The 19,385-nt window shown below is 49.5% G+C and overlaps 1 protein-coding gene across 2 annotated transcripts; it reads right to left on the bottom strand.

Annotated features, from left to right (window-relative positions):
• Window positions 1-1,769: 1,769 nt before the first annotated feature.
• Window positions 1,770-16,983, bottom strand: Gucy2d (guanylate cyclase 2D, retinal). 2 transcript variants are annotated; one of them, XM_026390540.2, is made up of 19 exons: window positions 16,248-16,983; window positions 15,863-16,167; window positions 13,494-13,845; window positions 12,919-13,003; window positions 12,523-12,625; window positions 12,004-12,105; window positions 10,550-10,630; window positions 8,456-8,662; window positions 8,184-8,340; window positions 7,509-7,658; window positions 6,735-6,883; window positions 6,011-6,174; window positions 5,720-5,912; window positions 5,281-5,455; window positions 4,968-5,066; window positions 4,758-4,852; window positions 4,546-4,631; window positions 4,259-4,368; window positions 1,770-3,742 (listed from the first exon to the last, which is right to left on the bottom strand). In XM_026390540.2, the coding sequence occupies exons 1-18, from the start codon at window positions 16,981-16,983 to the stop codon at window positions 4,281-4,283; spliced, it is 3,327 nt and encodes a 1,108-aa protein (XP_026246325.2). In that variant the 3' UTR covers window positions 1,770-3,742; window positions 4,259-4,280. The 2 variants fall into 2 exon arrangements, with proteins under 2 accessions (XP_026246325.2, XP_026246324.2); XM_026390539.2 differs by lacking the exon at window positions 1,770-3,742 and having other exon boundaries at window positions 3,869-4,368.
• Between the last annotated feature and the right edge of the window lie 2,402 nt (window positions 16,984-19,385).

Below are 19,385 nucleotides of genomic sequence, written 5' to 3' on the forward strand. Positions count from 1 at the left end.
TGCAACGTTCAGAAGATCTTGGTGAATATAGCCCTACAATTTAGTGTCACAAATCCCTGGCAAGGAGCAGCTCACCCCACCTCCCCAAAGGAAGGTACCTGGGGTCCAGGTGGGAATGGGGAACAGGGCCCAGACCCCAGGAGTAGCATAGAGAAAAGGCACCATGTGAGTCCAGAGACATGCTGTGGGTTCAAAGCAACTCCTATCGGAGGTCCCTCTTTGGCCATAATGGTCCCAGCCTCAGAGCCCTCCCAAGGCAAGGATAGCCCCAAATGTGGGTTGCTGGTGCAGGCCAGCTGACAAAGGTAGTGTAAACACATGTGAAGGTAGGGAGAGCCAGTGATCAGGCCAGGTGCTCACAGGCTGGGAGTTGCCCAGACTCCAAGAGCAACAGGGTGGGGAACTGGGGAGGAAGTCAGTAGGGCTCTAAGATTGATAATTGGACTAGGCCCAGGAAAAAAAGTGTCACAGAAATGGGGGAAATAGCAGAGAAAGGCAGGGAGAAACTGTTGGGTAGAAAGGGGCCTGGGGCTAGAGAGACAGCAGAGTCAGAGGAAAGACATGAATAGGGACAGAGAAAGGAGACTGAGGGACAGAGAGGACGGTGAAGCTCGATCTTTCCCCTTCTCTTCTCCAACTGACTCTTTGAATTCTGGTCGGGGGATGGTCCCAGGACTCAGCCCCATCATATCCAGTTATTTGAGATCCCAGCTGGCCTGGGAATGAGGCTGAGTCAAAGTCGTGAAGGGATCTGCTGATACCTGACCATTCCTCTATCCCGAGGTGGGTTTAAGACTCAGCTCCCTCCTCCTCCTCCTCTTCTTGGGTGCCCTGCTCAGGCCTGCCCAAGCCAATCTTCCAGCACCTAACCCTGGATGACTTTCTTGAGGCTTTCTGAATCATACACCATTAACCACCCTAGGCCCTAGCAGAACAGAAAGGAGGGATAGAGGAAGAGGAAGTCGGGGAGGAAGGAAAGAGCAGGAGACTGAGAGCTACAGCCACACTCTCAGGTCCACACTGTCAGGAATCTGCCCTTTAATTCTGGGACCTAAGTTCAGAGAAAATCTTAAGGGAGGTACTTAACAATGTAAATAATTTTTTTTAAATGTGTATGTGTGCATGTTAGGTTTTTCTTGTTTTAATCTTTAATCCATCATCTTTGAATGTAGTTGAAAATGTTTTTTTAATTGCACTAAATTATTCACTATAGTGTCACCAGCTTAGGTAACTTATAAATGCTGGCTTTACTATTTCTGATAAATTCTTTTGTTATCTTTAGGAAAGAAAAGGAAGCCCCCCAACCATCAATTTTTTAAAAAAAGGCAAAGCAACCTTCAAGAGCATCTGTCATTCTAACATCGACTGCTCCTGGAGTCCTAACTCAAGGTCTACAGGTGCCAGATGTAGGAAATGTTCCAAAAATCTTGATGTTTTGGAGGCTGTAGGGACTGTGAGAACTGAAGTGTGAAGCCCTGGATTAAACCTATTGTTGCTCCTTAGCTCCTGCAGAATGTTGCTAGGGGTGATGCAAGCCCCACCTGATGATTCTGATTTCAGAAGAGGGAACTCTGTTATAGTTGGTCCTGCATATCCTTGGATGCTGCCGTCACAGATTCAACCCCTGGTGGATCTTGGACTATGTAGTTAGGCCTATAATGGATGCATCTGTACTGACCATGGACAGACTTTTTCTTGTCTTGTTTATTTCTTAAACAATACAGTATATCAAGTATTTACAGAGCATTTACATTGAATTGAATATTATAAGTAATCTAGAGATGACTTAAAGTATACAGAATATTCATAGGTTCTATGCAAATACAATATCATATTATGTAAGGGATTTGAGCATCCGAGGATTTTGGTAATGGGAGTCGTGGAACCAATCCCCTGTGGATATCAAAGAATGACTGTACACTTTTTTTTTGTTTGTTTGTTTGTTTTTTGTACTGGGTATTTTAACCCAGGGACACTCTACTACTGAGCTACACCTCTAGACCTTATTTATTTATGTATTTTTGAGACAGCATTTAAGTTGCACTGCTGAGGTTGGCCTTGAGCTGGTGATCCTTCTGCCTCAGCCTCCCAAGTCACCGGATTACAGACATGTACCAACACATCTGGCTTTATATTTTTAAAGTACTGATTTGGTATAGCTGGGCACAGTGTCCTATACCTGGAATCCCAGATACTGGGAAGACTGAGACAGAAGGACCTTGAGTTTGAGGCCAGAATGAGTAAGGTTGCAGGATCCCCATCCCCCCAAAAAAGTGATTTAAATTTGATTTTTAAGTGTTAAATCAAAACAAAAATACCCGGTAAGTCAGTCAAAGCGATTCTACTAGCTCATTTCTAGCCAAGAGTTAAGGAATCCTACAATCATTGAGTGCTGTTATGCTTCATAAATTTTAGTGTGCCTAAAATATTTTGAGGGATCTTATTAAAATGCAGATTCTGATTCAGTAGATTTGGGACCAAAAATTTCTACATTTTAACAAACTCCCAGGTGATGCTGATGCTGCTGGCCCACCAGCCAATATTTTTCCAGTAAGGACTTGCTTCATCTTTCCACCTAGGAATTCCCTCTGACTGCCACATCCTTGTTTACTAACATCTCCTGTTCTGATTGCACACCTCCAAGGGATGCATGCTGTATACCTAGTGGGTGGTTGCAGCTGCTGCTAATTTCTTCCAGGGTGTGTGGCAACAGCAAATGACACCAAGAGTCAAACATGCCAAAGCCTAGGCTCTGGAACACCAGAGGAAATTTCAGCTAGGGACTTGCCAAGACTGAGCATTGACATTTGTAACCAAGATCTAAGCAGAAGGAATTTTCTGTCCAACTGGCTTTTCAGTAGCACCCAGTTAAACAGAATATGATGGTGGTGCAGGCCTGTAATTGCAGCACCTGGGGAGGCTGAGGCAGGAGGATAGCAAATTCAAAGCCAACCTCAGCAACTTAGGGAGGCCCTGAGCAACTTAGTGAGACCCTATCTCAAAATAAAGAATAAAAAAGAAGGGGCTGGGGATGTGGCTCACTGGTTAAATGCCCCTGGATTCAATCCCTGATACAAAAAAAAAAAAAAAAAAAAAAAACAGAGAATATGACTATTCCTCAGTTTTTCTGATTAGTAAAAGTTTGGTGCAGTTTAATTTTCTTTCCCCAAAGCATTGAAGTAAACATTCCTCTGCACTTGGGTAAGTGACTTGGTTTTGCTCACTGGAGAAGGAACCAGTTTCTGAACAGGGAGCAATGAAAATGGAAATGAGGCTTGAGGCTAAACAGAAGCCATGACCTCCCCACACCACACAACAACCCAAGCCTGGACACAATACACAATGCCTCCACTCCAGGGCATCCAATTATAGATCCTCCTTCCTGGAGCCCAGAGGGGCTCTGAAAAATGGGGAATGCCCCACCCGTAATCTCCTGATGGGCTCAGGATCCTTTGGGCTGGGGGCCACATGCTACAGTGTCCAATATCCCAAGGCCAGCCATTCTAAAGCCCAACTATCAGGGCCACGGGGGTGCTGAAAATCACTTAGGCCCCCCTTCATTCCACCACTGGGTGGAATCCGAGCTTGGAGAGTGCATGAGACTTTTCCAAGGCTGGTTTGCAGCTGGCTCTTGTAAAGGCTCAGAATCCTTGGAGGCAGAGCTGGACAGAAGCCAGTTCTTAGTCACACTTTAGGACACCTATAGCAGCAACTTCCAGGAAAAACATCTTCCAGAATAATCCTGAGGGAAAGATGAATGTCTCAGAGGGAGAAAAAGGGTCATGGGGACTCACCTAGGAAGGGGACGGTCATGGTCAGAAGTTTTCCAAGGAGGGCAGTGAGCAGGTCTCTGCTTTAACAGAACTCCAGGGATAACTTTCACACTGTCCTCTGGCCAATGTTGCCCCCTAGAGTTCTGTCTCTTGTGCAATACACAGCCAAGTGTCCTGGGGAGGCCTGGTATGTGCTGTTTGTGAAGGGTAGGGTCAGAGAAGTGACACATGGTCACAATTACAGGATTCCCTAAACCTGGATTCCTGGACCAGTGCAGGCCTACTGAACCAGTATCCCTGTAGCAGATGCTTTCCTCCCAGGGTAAATCCCTAGGTTTAGAAACCAGAGATGGATTAGGACACCTGGCTTGGGTGGGACTTTCTTCAGATGGTGCTAGACCCTTAGGCCAGCAAAGAGGCACCTGTCTCCTAAGAAGTATCTCCCATAAGTGTGTGGTCCTGGAGACTGAGGGAAGAGCTTGCACCTGTCCTGACAAGGCCTCACTTCTAGGAGAACTGGCCAGGCCTCGCCTTCTCCAGCTTCTGGCGCCGCTCAGCGGGTATCTCGTGCAGGCTGATGCCATGGTTGCTGGCCCTGTGTCGAGGGATGGCAATTATCAGGGAAGGGGAATTCAGATGGGGGAGGGCAGGGTTCTGGTCATCGTAGCATCTCGCTGGGGTCTGACACAGAGCCAGAGGCAGGGAGAATGCGTGAAGGGGCCCTACCCTGCCCGCGCCCCGTCTTCCCTGCTGGAGCATGCCAAGCCCTCACCCCGGTTGCAGATCCGGAGGTTTGGGGATGGGCTTGTTAAAGCCGATTTTGCCCACTAGCCAGTACGTGTCCTCAGCGCCCTTGCCCTGGAAAGAAGACACGAGAGAGGGGAAACTTAGGCGGACTGAAGTGAGCGACGGAGACTCTCCAGATCTAAGTGGAGCTTAGAGACCCTGGGTCCCTCCCCAGAAGGGGGCGGGGCCAGGCCTCACCTTCAGCTCAGTACGGCCTCGCAGCTCCATCTGGAAGCCCTGGTCCAGAGAGCGGAGAATCCGCACCGTGCTCATGTTCACGTGGATGCGGTAAGCTGGGACAGTGGGGACTTCGTGAGCTCGGAATTCACCTCACCTGACCTCTCAAGCTGTTTCCCTCTCTGGCCCCGCCCTCCGTCCCCCTGCTCCTCCCGCCTCTGTCACACTCACGCAGCCCGGTGGACTCCATGCGCGAGGCAGTGTTGACTGTGTCCCCAAAGAGGCAGTACCGCGGCATGGTGAGACCCACCACGCCCGCCACACACGGGCCTGCAGAGATGGCAGACAGCAAGGACTTGGACTGAAACTGGCATCTAGGCTGCACCTAGGGCCTTGGGGGGACCTTAACACCCCATACTTTCAACCAGCTCTTCAAATAAACACTCCCAAGAGTATCCTTTTCAAGACAAGCCCCCACCCCCAGCCTCATCGAAGTCTGCCTCCTGTAGAAGGAATTTGGAACAAATCCCCAGAGAAGAGTTACCTGAGTGCAGGCCGATGCGTATGCGTACCGGCACATCGGGCATATGGCGCATTCGAAAAGTGCCCACCGCACTGAGGATGTCCAGCGACATGTTGGAAATCTCTGCTGCATGCCGCTGCCCATTCCTCTGGGGCAGCCCCGAGGCCACCATATAGGCATCCCCAATTGTCTCCACCTAGGAGAAGGTATTGTACCAGTTCAGTACTGAGTGTCCCACCCCCCATACACAAAGCCAATGTCAATATCAAAAGGCTGAAACTGGGGTTAGTGTAGACATCCTGCAAAGCCAGGCTGCAAATTGGAGACTGAGCTGGAGGAAGAGATTGGGGAGGTACAATAGGGTTGGGAAAGAGTATTGGGCTAGTGGCCTGGGGCAGATGGGCTGGGATTGACAGAGTTGAACTGAAGGTCAGGACGTCTTATCCCTGGCACACTCCACCTTATAGACATCGTGGGAACCGATTATGGCATCAAAGAGTGTGTAGAGGTCGTTGAGCAGGTCCACCACCTCAATGGGCTCACTCATGGCTGAGATGGTGGTGAATCCCACAATGTCACTGAAGTACAGTGTCACCTCCTCAAAGTACTCTGGCTCCACAGGTGTCCCCTTCTTCAGGGCCTCAGCCACAGATCTAGGCATAGCAGGCAGTGGGGTCACCTGGAGGCAGTCCCAGTCTGGCTGGGCTCCAGCTGCCCTCTCCACCCCACCCCTCGCCATATTGGCACCCACGGAGGCAGCATCTGCGTGAGCAGCCGGTCTGTCTTCTGCTTTTCCAGCTCCAGCTCCTCTGTGCGTTCCCGGATCAGGTCCTCCAGGTTACTGGAGTACTGCTCCAGCATCCGTAGCATTGAATCAATGATGTTTGTCTTCCGTCCCTTGTTGATGCTCTTGAACTATAACAATAGGAAGCAGGCAAAGCTGCTGAAGATCTGGACTACCATGCCCTTCTCATGGACCTTTTATGGGACTATATTCCCCATCTCCTTAATCACCATTCATCTTCTATTCATGAAGCAGTCCTGTAGTGCTGGGCACTGTGTATTCAGACATTATTAGGAGGCATGTGGGAAATGAGGGTTCCCAAAGGTAGTCATTCTCAGGAACTGACAGGCACTGGAGCATCTCAGCCTTTGGATTCCCACACTAAGGTTTTTTTTTTGTTTTGTTTTGTTTTTTCATGGTAAGCCAAACAAATATTTGGTTCTTAATTAATGTTATTTGAATTGAATTAAATATTTCTCTCACTCAGAGCTCTGTTTCCCACTTCAAAGGCCTTACAGCCCCCATTCTAGCTCACCCCCATGCTCCAGTCCTCAGGCTACCCCCTAGGAGGTCACCTTGAAGGTTAAAGATCCTTCCTGCCTGCCTCCCTGCCTGTGACCTTCCTAGGTTACTAACAAGAATCTGGGGTTCCCAGGGACCCACCCAGCCCTCACCCAATCCCAGCCCTAACCAGGTCGAAGGTGCGGTCCATGGAGGGCCTCAGTTCTGGCTGTTCTGCCCAGCACTGTGTCATCAGATGGATGCACTCCACAGGTGCCTGGTCCATGGATACTGAGGGCCGACACAGCGGAGGGGGGCTCTGCACCCTCTGCACCACCTCTGGAAGCATGAGGAGGCCGTGAGGGGTGAGCATTCCAGGACAGAAGACACCTCTGACCCTGGCCTGACTGATGAAGCCCAAGATGGGGTCCTTTAAACCAGAGCTTCAATGGGAGGGGGAGTTTAGTGTGTAAGGGGGTCTCTAGGAGTAACAAGAGGACCCTGAACCCTGGGATCAGTAAGATGTGACACAGACAAAGAAACTAACATTTATTGCATGTAAGAAAAATGAGAAGGTAGTGAAGTGGTTTGCTCAGCGTCCCATATATGATGATATGGATTTGAATCAAATGGGACTGTGTTTTTATCCCAGCTCCCTGCTGCCTCCCTGGGACCTTTGAGAACTACAGAGGAGCCTGCTGTGTCACCTGGGGGAACAGGTTGGGTCCAGCATCAGGACAGAAGAAACTTCTGAGGTCTGGGCCCTGAAAAGCAACCCACCCACCCACACACCATCCTGATGCTTGGCTTTCTACTGCCCTGGCCCTTCAGACTCCAGCTTCAAGGGCGCACCCACATAATTAAGTCTTATCACCAGGTTTTGCTTTAGAGAAAAAAGCAAGGCTGGGTCTGGGATGGCCCTGTTCTAATTGTAAGATGCCTTTCTGGCCCCAATTCGCCTTACCCTCTGCTGTCAACTCCAGCATGGCATAGGGGGGGCTGCGGCACACGACCTCCTGCATGATGATACCCAGACTGAAGACGTCACCCGCCATAGTTCCCCGGCGCTCCAGGGCTGGGTCCCGAAGCAGCTCTGGGGCTGTCCATAATTGATCTGGGATAAGGAAGGACACATGGTCACGTGGAGAGCTGTGGGGAGCTGAGGACAGACTCTCATCCTTGCAAAAAAAAAAAAAAAAAAAAAAAAAAAAAAAAAAACCCTCCCAAACTCACAATCAAGCCCCGCAGCCCTGCAACCAACCCCAGGAGACATTACCTGAAACTCAACTGTCTCAGAAGTCCTGCCCTCACAATAAGCCCCGCCCCTCAAACCAGGCGGTGCCCGGGAAAGACTCCATCTTCTGGGCACAGGCTCCCGCCCTCAGACAAAGCCCCTCTTACAACAGACCCCGATGCACTGTCAAGAGCTCAGGCACAATCCCACCCCCCTGGCCAGCCCCACTCCCCAGACAGATTCCATCTTCCGAATCTTAGAGGTCACCTGACCTTTTCCGTAGCAGTCGCGTCCAATGGATAAGGAATGGGGAGAGTGCGAGGAAGGGAGCAGGGGACCTTGAAATTAATTATGTGACTCCTGGGGCGTTAGTCCCGTGCGCGGTAGACCGCGGGGGACTCCTACCCTCGGCCGTGGGAGGCTGCGGTAACACCCTCTGAGCTTCCAGCAGTTTCCCGTGGCCGTGGTCGGTGATCTTGAGCACGAACCTCCCGTCTACCACGCAGTTCCGCGACTTAAGCCGCCCGTGAGCCACGCCGCGGTGGTGCAGGTACCTCATTCCCTTGGAGGAGGCGGGGTAAGAGGCAGCCTCAGCCCGAGCGGTTTCTCTGCTCCCGTTCTCCTTGCCCCCAGGACCCGCCCTCCTACGACCTCCCCCCTACCAACCTCCCCCTCACTTTGATGAGGTCCATCAGGAGGGAGGACTTGAACATCCAGTCCAGCTTTATTTCTCTCTGGGCGAGGAGGTCGTGGAGGGAGCCCCGGGTACAGTGCTCTGAGACCACAGCCAGGACGCCCTCCTCTGGGGCTGCAGGGCAGTCTGCGGCTCCCCCCAGGAAGAGCCCTAGATACAGGGCCACGTTCTCGTGCCGGAGCTCTCTGAGCTGAGAGGAGAAGGGTTGACAGGCATTTTCTGCCCTGGTGGCAAGGTGGGGGGTGGGCCGCTATTCAATGTCTGTTTTTTCAGTATCTAAACTAGGAAGATGGGATAAGAGTGATGAATGAAATAATCTAAGACATACATGTGTATGTGTGTGTGTGTTTTGATGTTTGGATGTGTGTTTTGGGGTTCTTCTGTTGCTTTTATGGAAAACAAAACCATCAAAAGCCACAGTTCCCAGATACTGAATATGAAGTTAAGAATGAAAAGACCAACCATGCATTGGTGATAAGAACCCAGGCAGGTTCTGATTTATTAAACATCAATCTTTGAACTGCCCTAGAGTTGTTCCTTCTCCTCCTCCTCTTTCTTCCTTCTTTCCCCCCTTTTTCTACCCTCTCCTCCTCCTTCTCTTCCTCATCCTTCCTCTTCTCCTTCTCCTCCCCTACCTGTTTTCCTCCCCTCCCCTCCCCTCCCCCTGCTTCTCCTTCTCCATCCTTCACTCTCCTTCTTTCTTCTTTTTCTTTCTCCTCTTTTTCTTTTCCTCTTCTTCCTCTCTACCATTTCCTCCTCCCCCTTTCTTTCAGTTTGGGGACTGAACCCAAAGCCTAGCACATGGGACTACATCCCCTGCCCTTATTTTTATCTCACAACAAGGTCTCCCTACATTGTCCAAGACTGATGTAGAACTTGAGATTCTTCTGCCTTGGCTTCCTGCATAACTGGGATTATAGGCTTGCACCACTGCACCCAATTGAATGGCCTCAGTCTTTTTTTTTTTTTTTTTAAGTCAAGATCTCACTAAGTTGCTGAGGCTGGCCTCAGACTTGTAATCCTCCTGCCTCAGCCTACTAAATTACTGAGATTACAGGTGTGCACCACACTCATCTGGCTGAACTGCCTCCATCTTAAGGGAAAACACTACATGAGGGAGAAGCCCCTGCCATTACCACCATCTCCTTCTGAATGTAACAATCTCTGTGGAGAGGCACTAGGGCTTTCTGAACACATCAGAAATAGCTTGTGCCTTTAGCCTGAACTGGGGCTGCCCTATTTGGTGTTGCATCACTGTTTCAGATGCTTCTGAGATGCCATACTCCCCAGGTTAGGTAGGACAGGACTGTGCAGCCAAGTTATGGTCCTAGAGGAGCCATCAAAAGATCATACCTACTTGGTAGGACAGAATGCACTCAGACACTGGAAGAGTGGGAGCTAAAGGCTGACGGATGCCCTTTCTAGATTTTCTTGGATTTCATTTTAAACACCTGCTGTTAAATGGTGACTTAGTGTACTGATCCACAGTCTGTCCATTTAAATTCATTCCACAGCTGTGACCATGAGCACCTGTGGAGGCCTCAGGAAAGTAAGCCAAACAAAGATTTCATGGCATTAGGGGGAAGAGGAACATTGAGGTTGAAAAGATTAGAATCAGCCAATCTATTATCTCCTTGCCAACTTTCCACTCTATTAGGCACATATCAATACAACTAGGGCCATTTGGCATATGTGGCCTGACAGAAGTGAAAATTCATTTTCTATCATTCATTCAGCAAACATTCACTGGGTCTCAGTAATATTCCAGATCCTGTGTTGGGTGCTGGGTATACAATGGAGGGAAACTCTCACTAAGCTTGCAGTCTATGAAGGAGGTAGCAATAAGTCAGGCCATAGGCGAACATATAACTTATGTATAAATTAATGTGTAATTTATCACATATAAGTTGTGATAAGATTATCAAAGAACTAGTGCCATGAGACAGAATAGTGAGAAATCTGCTCTAGAGTGGAAGGAACACTTAACTGAAACCCACTACTGTATGCTGCTGTAAAGAGAAGGCAAAAAGGGAGGGACTGATGACCACCCTGCACCAATCATAGGATCACCTCTTACCTTGGAGAAGGCTGTCTTAGTTGCTGGGCGGATGGCTACATGATGATCCCCTGGGAATTTCTTTAGCCAAACCCAATCTCCCTGCAGAAGAGAGGATGAGGTTAGGGAACTCAGTTTCCTAAAGCCTCATGATACATTTCCATTGCCCACATTTCCATTGCCCACTGTCCCTGAACACATCTGCTATGTGACAGCATCAGAAGCAGGAGTTTGATATCTGCCTATCTGCTTCTCAGCCAGCTAGATGAAAACCCACCCCTAGGTGAGAGAGATGCAAAAGACCTATACAGTTGTCCTCCCCACCCCAGATGCACCCATTAAGTGAACTGTTACAACTACAATGTCACTGACATCACCATCCCTTGCCATGACAGAGCACCATGCTTTGAGTCAGGCATCTGGGTAGATGAGGCTTTAATGTAAACCAGATGAGAGGGGTAGGGAGCCTCCTTGTCTTCACCTATTGGTAGGCCCGGTTCCTAGCATGTAATTCCTGCGGCTGCTCAGAGGGTCCAAGCTTGATTCAATGATCTGCTGCTATCATCTCAAATGAGTGAGGGGTCTCTCATACTTATTTTGTCCTGCATCGTGCAAATTATGTAAGTTTCCCTGACTGTTGGAAAGGAATTTGAACTAGAAGGGAGTTGTGAGAGTTTGGCATTGATCCTTACAGAGCACTTGGAAATAAATGTGAAGACATTTTTAATTGTCACGAAACTGCATTTAGTGGATAGGGCCAGAGACAAGAGAAACTAAATATTCTTCAAGGGACAAGGTCATCCTATGCAACAAAGAACAACCTGTCCAAAAGTAGTGCCTTCTCTGAGAAATGATCATGATGGTCTCTAGGTGACATAGTAGGAACTTCTGCATTCTCTCCATGACCTGGAGCTTGGGTGCTCTAAATTTCTACTCTCTTTCTGATTAGTTGAGCTCTTTCTAGGCTCCCTCTGAATCTTTTCTCAGTATCTCTCATCCAGCCCATCATATTCAGATTTCCTGGCCCCACAGTGTCCTAATGTCCTTTCGTGACATTCTTACTTCACTCTAGAGCTTGCTGTTTCTGAGTCTGATCTGAATTGGATGGGAATTATGAGGGGGAAGGGCCAAGGGCTCCCTGGCCTCAGTGGCCACACCAGCCTGCATGCTAGTCTCAGCACACTGCTCAGCAGCTCCGGCCTGTGGTCACTGTGTCTGGCCTTTGAGGAGTCCTCACTTAGATCATGGCTAAGGGAAAGTCCTGCAGCAGAGAAGATTCCCAGATGCAGAATCAGGTCTGGATTGAGGAATCCATGACCTCTCCCCAGGTCCCACTCGGCCTCCCGCTGCCTGGAGTCTGCAGGATTTGACATGACTGCATGCCTCCCTTGAGAATATGCCTACTCTCTTCCCAGGCCTGAGCACCTTTTCTCACTTCCCCTTCTGGAGTACAGCTCATCCTGGCTCATGCTCACCTCGTAGAGGCCAACGTTTGTGCTGTCTGAGGGCTGGCTGCGGATGCTTCGAATGTCTGCCGTGCTGAAGGCAGCCAGACTGGATCGACTCCCCTGGATCATCTGGGAGGCAGAGGTGCAAAGAAAGAGTCAATATACTCTGACCCCAGAGTATACTTTAAACCCTTGGATTGAGGTTAGGCTGAGTTTTGTGAATTAAACAGGAGAAGGGAAGAACTTTCAACGAGGGAAGATGATAATGAGAGTACTTCCGAAGTGCACAACACTTTACAAAACAAATATATTCATTTTCTTGTTGCACCTTCACACCACCCCAGGAAAGTAGTGAGGACAGGGGCTGTCACTCCTATGGCACAGATGAGGTTGCTGATCGCCAGAGCTCAGACCTCAGACACAGCTGGGGCAAAAATCAGGCTTTCTTCCTGGGGTCTGGGAGTGGCTGTGATGAGGGCTGGCTCAGGGAAGGGAACAAATGTATAGGGAGAAGACAGCTGGTTCCTGGCTCCCTGCTTTCCTGACCTTTCGAGAGCTACCCCCATGTGGATGGAGGAAGGTGATGTCCTCCAGAGACAGGATGATCTTGTTGGGGCCAGAAACCATTTGGATATGAAGGAGCCGGTGCCTGGTAATGGAAAGAGGTCATACTGGCAAAGAGGGCCAGTTTCATCTGAATAGGCCAGTAGGAATTGGGATGAAGGGATGATGTGGGCTCAGGGGAGGTATACTGGAGGGCAGCCATCCCCAAACCAGACATTTCCTTGAAACTCTGCCAGCCCTTCAGGATCCCTATCCTCCCGCTCCAGGAAAAATCCTCCCCTCTTCTACTATTGAGTAGCTGCTGTCTTTGCTGCACAATTTCATCCCTGGCAGTGGAGAGCCATGATCACATGGTACTTACCTTGATCCCCTACTCACCTCACACAGTGGGCCAGGAAGATCCCAGCAAGCCCCATTCCTACCACCAGGAGGAAGCCTAGAAAGACAAGAGCAGGCTCCACTCCTAAAGGGACAACAAAAGGAGGGTTACTCAGGACCTTGGTAAGAAGAGGTTCCCTTTCGAATCCTGGAGTTCCAGGAAATGGGGATAGTAGCTGGGACAGCCTCTAAGGAAAGTCACAGATTCCTCCAAGTCTGGAAATGCTAGAAAATTTCTTAGAGGGCTTTCAGACTAAATAAATCAGGGCTTGAGCAAAGGGATCCTGAGCAAGTAAAGGGGCTTGGAGGAGGGCCTGGAAGGGTCAGGAAGGGCCTGAAAGAACTGAAGGGCAGGGTTGGGGCTCAGTGATACAGTGATTGCCCAGCATATGTGAGGCACTGGGTTCGATCCTCAGCACTACATAAAAATAAATACAATAAATAAAGGTATCATGTCCATTTTCAACAACAACAATATATATAAAAACCTGCAGGGCAGGAGTTCACTCTCTTTCACAATTTTGTGGACAGGCTATACTGACTGTCCCAGTGGGGACTGGGATGCTCGCCCTCACCTCCATTGCAGACGACGTTTGGCTCAAACCAGCACCAGGGATCTGGCCCTGGAGCGGGGCCGCCGCGAGGGAAGTGCACTGGGGTCCCTGCAGAGCGCAGAGAGCCGCGGACAGGGTCCAGCACATAAGTGGTGAACAGTCGGTTTCCAGAGGCGTCCGTGTCCAGCAGTACATAGGAGGGCTCCTCGGTTTCTCCTAGGGTCCCACAGAACCCTGGGACTGGGGCATTCCTGACGTGCCTGGCTACGGCTGCTCCAGACACCCAGCCCCCACCGGCGGCTGCCCGCGCTCCCGCCATGCCCCTTGCCAACAAGAAGACCGCGTCGTAGATGGTGCCAAACAAAGGGGAGACCTGAAGAAGGAAAGCAGGGACTCAGATCTGGAAGCCACAGCCCACAGATAGATGGGAATTCACCAGCCCCGCCTATTCTCTCATTGGGCCCTTGGAGCCCAGCCCCTACTGACCATCTCCTAATTAGTGGTTCCCCTGAGGCTCTCTCTTCCTCTCTCCCCATTGGCTATCCCACTTGGTCTTCCCTACCGACTGTTCCTCTTTTCAGGACTTGGGTTCTTCTCTCATTTTTGGTTGCTTGTAACTCTCCATCCCCTCTAGTTCTGTCCTTTCCTTTCAGCTGGTTGCCCTGCATATAGTTTCAATCTTATTATCTACCATTCACACAAAAGCCTTCTTTCCCATCCTTTGTTTGGCTTCTATTTCCTATTTTCCCCCTTGCTTCCCCTTAAGGTTACCTCCTGATCTCATCAGGCCACTCTCCTATTGGAGTGCCAGACACTGTGAAAAGCCCTAGAGATACACTGGTATATGAGACCATCCCTGCCCAGAGGAAATTTCCATCTAGTTAGGAAAACAGACATGGTTGTGAAAGCAGTGTAGTGAGTAGAGGCAGGAGAAATCGAGAAAGCTTCCTGGATAAGATTGAGGGTCTCCAACTCATGTGGTGAGGTAGAGCAGGAGGCTTCTAGAAGTAGTGGCCATCCCTCAGGGGATGAATCATAATCATCCAGGGGAGGGATGGGTAAAAGAGAGGAAATCACAGCAGCTCAGAAGAAAAAAAAGGACACATTTCTAAAATCCAAAGTAATTCAGCAGGGTTGAAGTTCACAGAAGACAGAAGAGAAGGGAAAACACAAGTTCTGATAAGCCTTGTGAAGCAACCTGCATCTATATAGGAAAAGTGTCCCCAACCCAGGCTGGAGGAAGGTTACCCAGAAGCCACTGTGACATGCTAGAATTTTCCAGATTTCTAAAGCTTGATCTGGTTGTTGGGTGACAAGAAAAGGCCTGAGCTAGGTGAGAGTTGAAGCAGAGACCATTTAGGAAGATTATGCTGTAAGATTTGGGCCAGAGGTGCTATGGCTTGAACCAGAGCAATGATAAAGAGGCTGGAGAAAGTGAATGGATTTAAATGACCTTTAGACTAACTTCATGTCTAGATATGGGGTGACAAAGTGAGAGGAATCAGGGAGACTTTCTTGCATCTGGCTTGAGCAGCTGGTGGAAGGTTATGTTACTCGCTGAGAACTGAAGAGTTTCCCTTCACTTTCTTTGCCCCTCTTTGTTGACTGATCCTCCCTCCATCCCATCTCACTCTTATTCTCTCATCAATTATTCTCATCCTCTCTATCCATTGGCTACTCCAAATCCTCTTGGGAAAGACTGGGGACATTTGTGGGGACTATTTCAATTCCCCTTGACCCACAACCCTCTCTGATGTAGTCCCTTTCAAGTAGGGTCTTGGTGGTGGTTGACTTCCTGCAATTGATATCTAAATTCCCTTCTATCTCAATGGTTTCTAAACCTCCCTTTGTAATTAGGGTGGATCTAGATGGTCCGAACTGGAATTCTGGGAACTCAGAATCCTGAATATGAGCTGGATGTTGAGAATAAACTTTGGATCTGAATATAGGAGCCCTTGGCTCCACCTGGGGATCTTTCTGCTCTTGCAAGATGCCAAGGCCCTCAAAAAGTTAAGACTATCAGATGAGGTCCTAGAGGAAATACCTCCCATGTGGGCATGAAAAGTTGAACACCAACCGTTTATTGTGTTTTGTGTATTAAGGTAGTGGTGGAAATGGGTTTACTTTGAAGCATACTGGAAATGATTTTGCGCTTTAGAGTTTACTCCTTGGAGCTGGGCTTGAGAGGTCTCATTGCCTATTCTCTGGAAAATAATTCCCCATGTGACAAGATCCCAAACCAGACCAGAGGATCTATCTACATTACCCAGGAAATTCCAGAATAGCTAAAGCACCTGTTCTCTCCCCTTGGCTCCATCCTCCTTTCCTCACTTTGACTCTTTTCCTGGCCCCTTCCCTCACTCTCCTCCCTTCTTCCTTGGCCCATCTACCTGCTGCAGATTGAGGTCAGGGGGCAACTCCCGGTGCTCTTGGGCTCTTCGAAGGCTGTCCAGCACACTGCCTTCTGAAGGACAGTGGCGGGTGAGGGTGAGCACAGCATCGTGGGCCCTGCGAAGCTGGGAGCTGTTGGCCAGTGGGGCCAAGGCTTCTGGGCCCGGTGACAAGGCATAGTGGAGTGTGTCGAAGGGCAGGAAGACCAGGGAGCCATCAGCCAGGCCCAGCTCCTCTGCGGCTTCCAGTAGATAGCGCTGCTCCTCTCCACCCAGTAGCACCGAATGCATCACCATGATCACCACTGCGGACAGGTTTGACTCCCTGAGGTGCCCAGCTGCAGGCAGGACCCACCATCTCCCCGTACCCCGCTGGAGAACCTACCTCTGACCCTGGGCCCGTCCCGGACCCTCTTCAGGGCCTCCCGGGCTCCAGACAGGTCGGAGGGCTCAATGGAGGTCACCAGCGTGACCGGCAGGCCCCGGGCCCTGAGTGCAGTGGACAGAGAGCGTCCCGCCTCCACCCATAGGTCCTGAGGGGCTGTCACCAGGGCCACGCACGCCCAGCGGAAAGCTCGAAGGAGGACGTAGAGAGCATCCGCCGCGGGAGTCACGGCAGGGGCAGTGGTGCCCGCTGCCTGCGACCCAGGGCAACCCCAGGGCAGCAGCGCTACCCCAGCCTCTTGCGCTAGTAGCTCCGCGGGCCGGCAGGCTGCAGGGTTCACCGGTCCCACCAGGCCGGAGACGCGGCTTAGCGCGGAGGACACAGCCCCCAGCGAGCCCGGTGTCCTGCATGGCTCGGGCAGCAGCGCGACCTCTAAACGAGGGCCGCCTTCCCGAGCAAGGTCACGGTTCAGGCGGGCGGCTGCCAGAGCCGCGGCCAGGTCCGGGCGGGCACTGGCAAAGATGGGGTCGCAATCCCAGGGGCCCAGGACCCCCACTTTGAACACCGCGGAGAGGGCAGAGGGCGGCGGGAAGAGGAGCAGGAGCAGGAACCCGAGCAGCAGAGGTCCGGGCCAGGGCAGGACCCGCGGGAGGCTTGGAGGGGACCCATCGCACGGCGCAGGGGCGCAGAACCCGACGTCAGGAAGCCCCCTGGTTAGGAGGGTGCACGCAGTCATTGCCAGCTTCTGTGAGCACAGACCGAGCAGGATGAGCAATTGAGACCCCCCCGAAACTCTCGTAGGGCTTTCCCTGCAAACCTGTTTCTGAAAGCCTGCTTTGAGAAGTTCAGAATATCAGGTGAGGTGTCTCTGCTTCCAGACCCCTTCTGCAGACAGACGACTTAGATGCGGGCCAAGAGCAAGTCCTGGAAGCCCTCTCCGGCCTTCCCGCCTTTCCATTCCCAACTTGTTTGCCCCTCCCGCCTCATCAGGGCTGTCGGGGGTCGATGGGGACACGCCCACGCCCTCAGTCCTGAGGAGTAGGTGTCTAGGGGCATTTGCCACTCACCGGAAAGTCCGGGGCTCGGGCCCAGGGCCCGGGTGAGGGGTCACAGGGTCGATCCCCCTTCTCTCTCCCCTGCCATCCCATCCCAGGGTGGGGGTGTGGGAACAGCCGGCCAGAGCCCCTAATCTCCCCAAGCTGATTAGGGGCCTTTAATCAGTCAAGGAGGCGCTGACTAGTGGAGGATGGGAGCACCTACTGCACCCCTTTGGTATGGGATCTGTCTGGCTTCCAGGCAACCTGAAGTTGATTAGTGTTAGTCATATTGGCAGGGGTCGGGGTTGGGGGTAGAATTAGATCCCTATCTCACACCACACACAAAATCAGTTCTATATGAAACCAAAAGTTTTTAGATGATTCATTTTTTCGATCATCATGGCAAAGATTGGGTCTGGTAAGAATCATCTGTGGGTGCTAAAACTAGGTGAAAATGTTGAGGAGGGGCAGAATATTTGTCTGGTGTTTCCCTACAGATTGCTTATGAGTTGGACAAGAGCAACCATTGTATAATTACAGCTCTTTTGTGTGTGTCCCTCTCTCAGAGGATAACGTCTATAGGCAGTTGATGTCCATATGTACCTTATTGATTCATTCTTATCACCTGGACAAAGTGTCGGCCCATTTCTCCATTTTCCCCATTCTACACTGCCTGTTCACACCCTTCCAACTCATAAGCTATCTGTAGGGAAACACTTTAAACTTATACTTATAAAAATGCTGTAGTAAGAGAAAAAAACAACTGATATAATTGGAATATGGATTAGAAGTTTTCTAAAACTTATCAATGTAAATTTATGAAGTTAATAACTACAGTAGTTATGTTAGAGAATATCCTTGTTCTTGGACAATACACACTGAAGTATTTAGGGATAAACCATCATAATGTATGGAACTTACCCTCAAATAGTTCAGGGGAATATTACATATGATATATAATATGTTGTATAGGCTGTATATTTATAAACAAATACAATAAAATGTTAACAATAGTTGCTTAAAGCCTCTCTAAATTGCTGAAACTGGCCTTGAACTTGCAATCCTCCTGCCTCAGCCTCTGGAGTTGCTGAGATTATCAGTATGTGCCACCACATCCTGTAACACTTTGTAAGTTTGCAGTTCTTTTCCAATAAAAAGTTGATAAAAATTTTGTATCTGGTCGTGGTGGCACACGCCTATAATCCCAGTGTCTTGGGAGGCTGAGGCAGGAGGATTGTGAATTCAAAGCCACCCTCAGCAAAAGCAAGGCACTAAGCAACTCAGTGAGACCCTGTCTCTAAATAAAAAAAAAAAAAATACCGCTGGGGATGTTGTTCAGTTGTCAAATGCCCTTGAGTTCAATCCCTGGTGTGTACACACACACACACACACACACACACACACACACAAAGAAAATTTAAAAAGAAGATGTTTGGATCAACTCAGGTTAGGAAAGGAGTTCTTAAGACACATAAAGTACATGTCATAAAAGGAAAGATTAATACATTTTAAAACATTAAAATTTAAAATGTCTCAAGCCAGGTGCAGTGGTACCCGCCTGTAATCCCAGGTACTTGGGAAGCTGAGGCAGGAAGAATACAAATTCAAGGGCCAGCCTGGGCTTGATTTGCCAACTCAAAATAAAAACAGAAAGACCTGGGGATGTAGTTTAGAGGCAGAGCTTTTTAGTAGGATGCCCTTAGGCTGTGAATTCAATCCCAAGTACTGAAAAACTGTTTTTTAAAAAAATGTTTTTAGGGCTGGGTTGTGGCTCAGCAGTACAACACTCACCTAGCATGTGCAAGGCCCTGGGTTTGATCCTCAGTACCACATAAAAATAAATAAATAAATAAACAAATAAATAAATAAATAAAATAAAGGTATTGTGTCCATCTACAACTAAAAAATAAATATTAAAAAATTTTTAGTCTGGCACAAAAAGCACACGACAATGAAGAAACATAAGCTAGACCAGAAAAAAATTTTGCAAAACTCTAACCATGGATTGGTATAAGCACTCTCTGCTTATCTGAACCTATAACTATCTATATCTACCTGCATTTACACCTCTATAAAAGATAAACAGCTCCGTATAAAAATG

Source organism: Urocitellus parryii, chromosome 7 (assembly GCF_045843805.1).
Source record: "Urocitellus parryii isolate mUroPar1 chromosome 7, mUroPar1.hap1, whole genome shotgun sequence".
Classification (NCBI taxonomy): domain Eukaryota; kingdom Metazoa; phylum Chordata; class Mammalia; order Rodentia; family Sciuridae; genus Urocitellus; species Urocitellus parryii.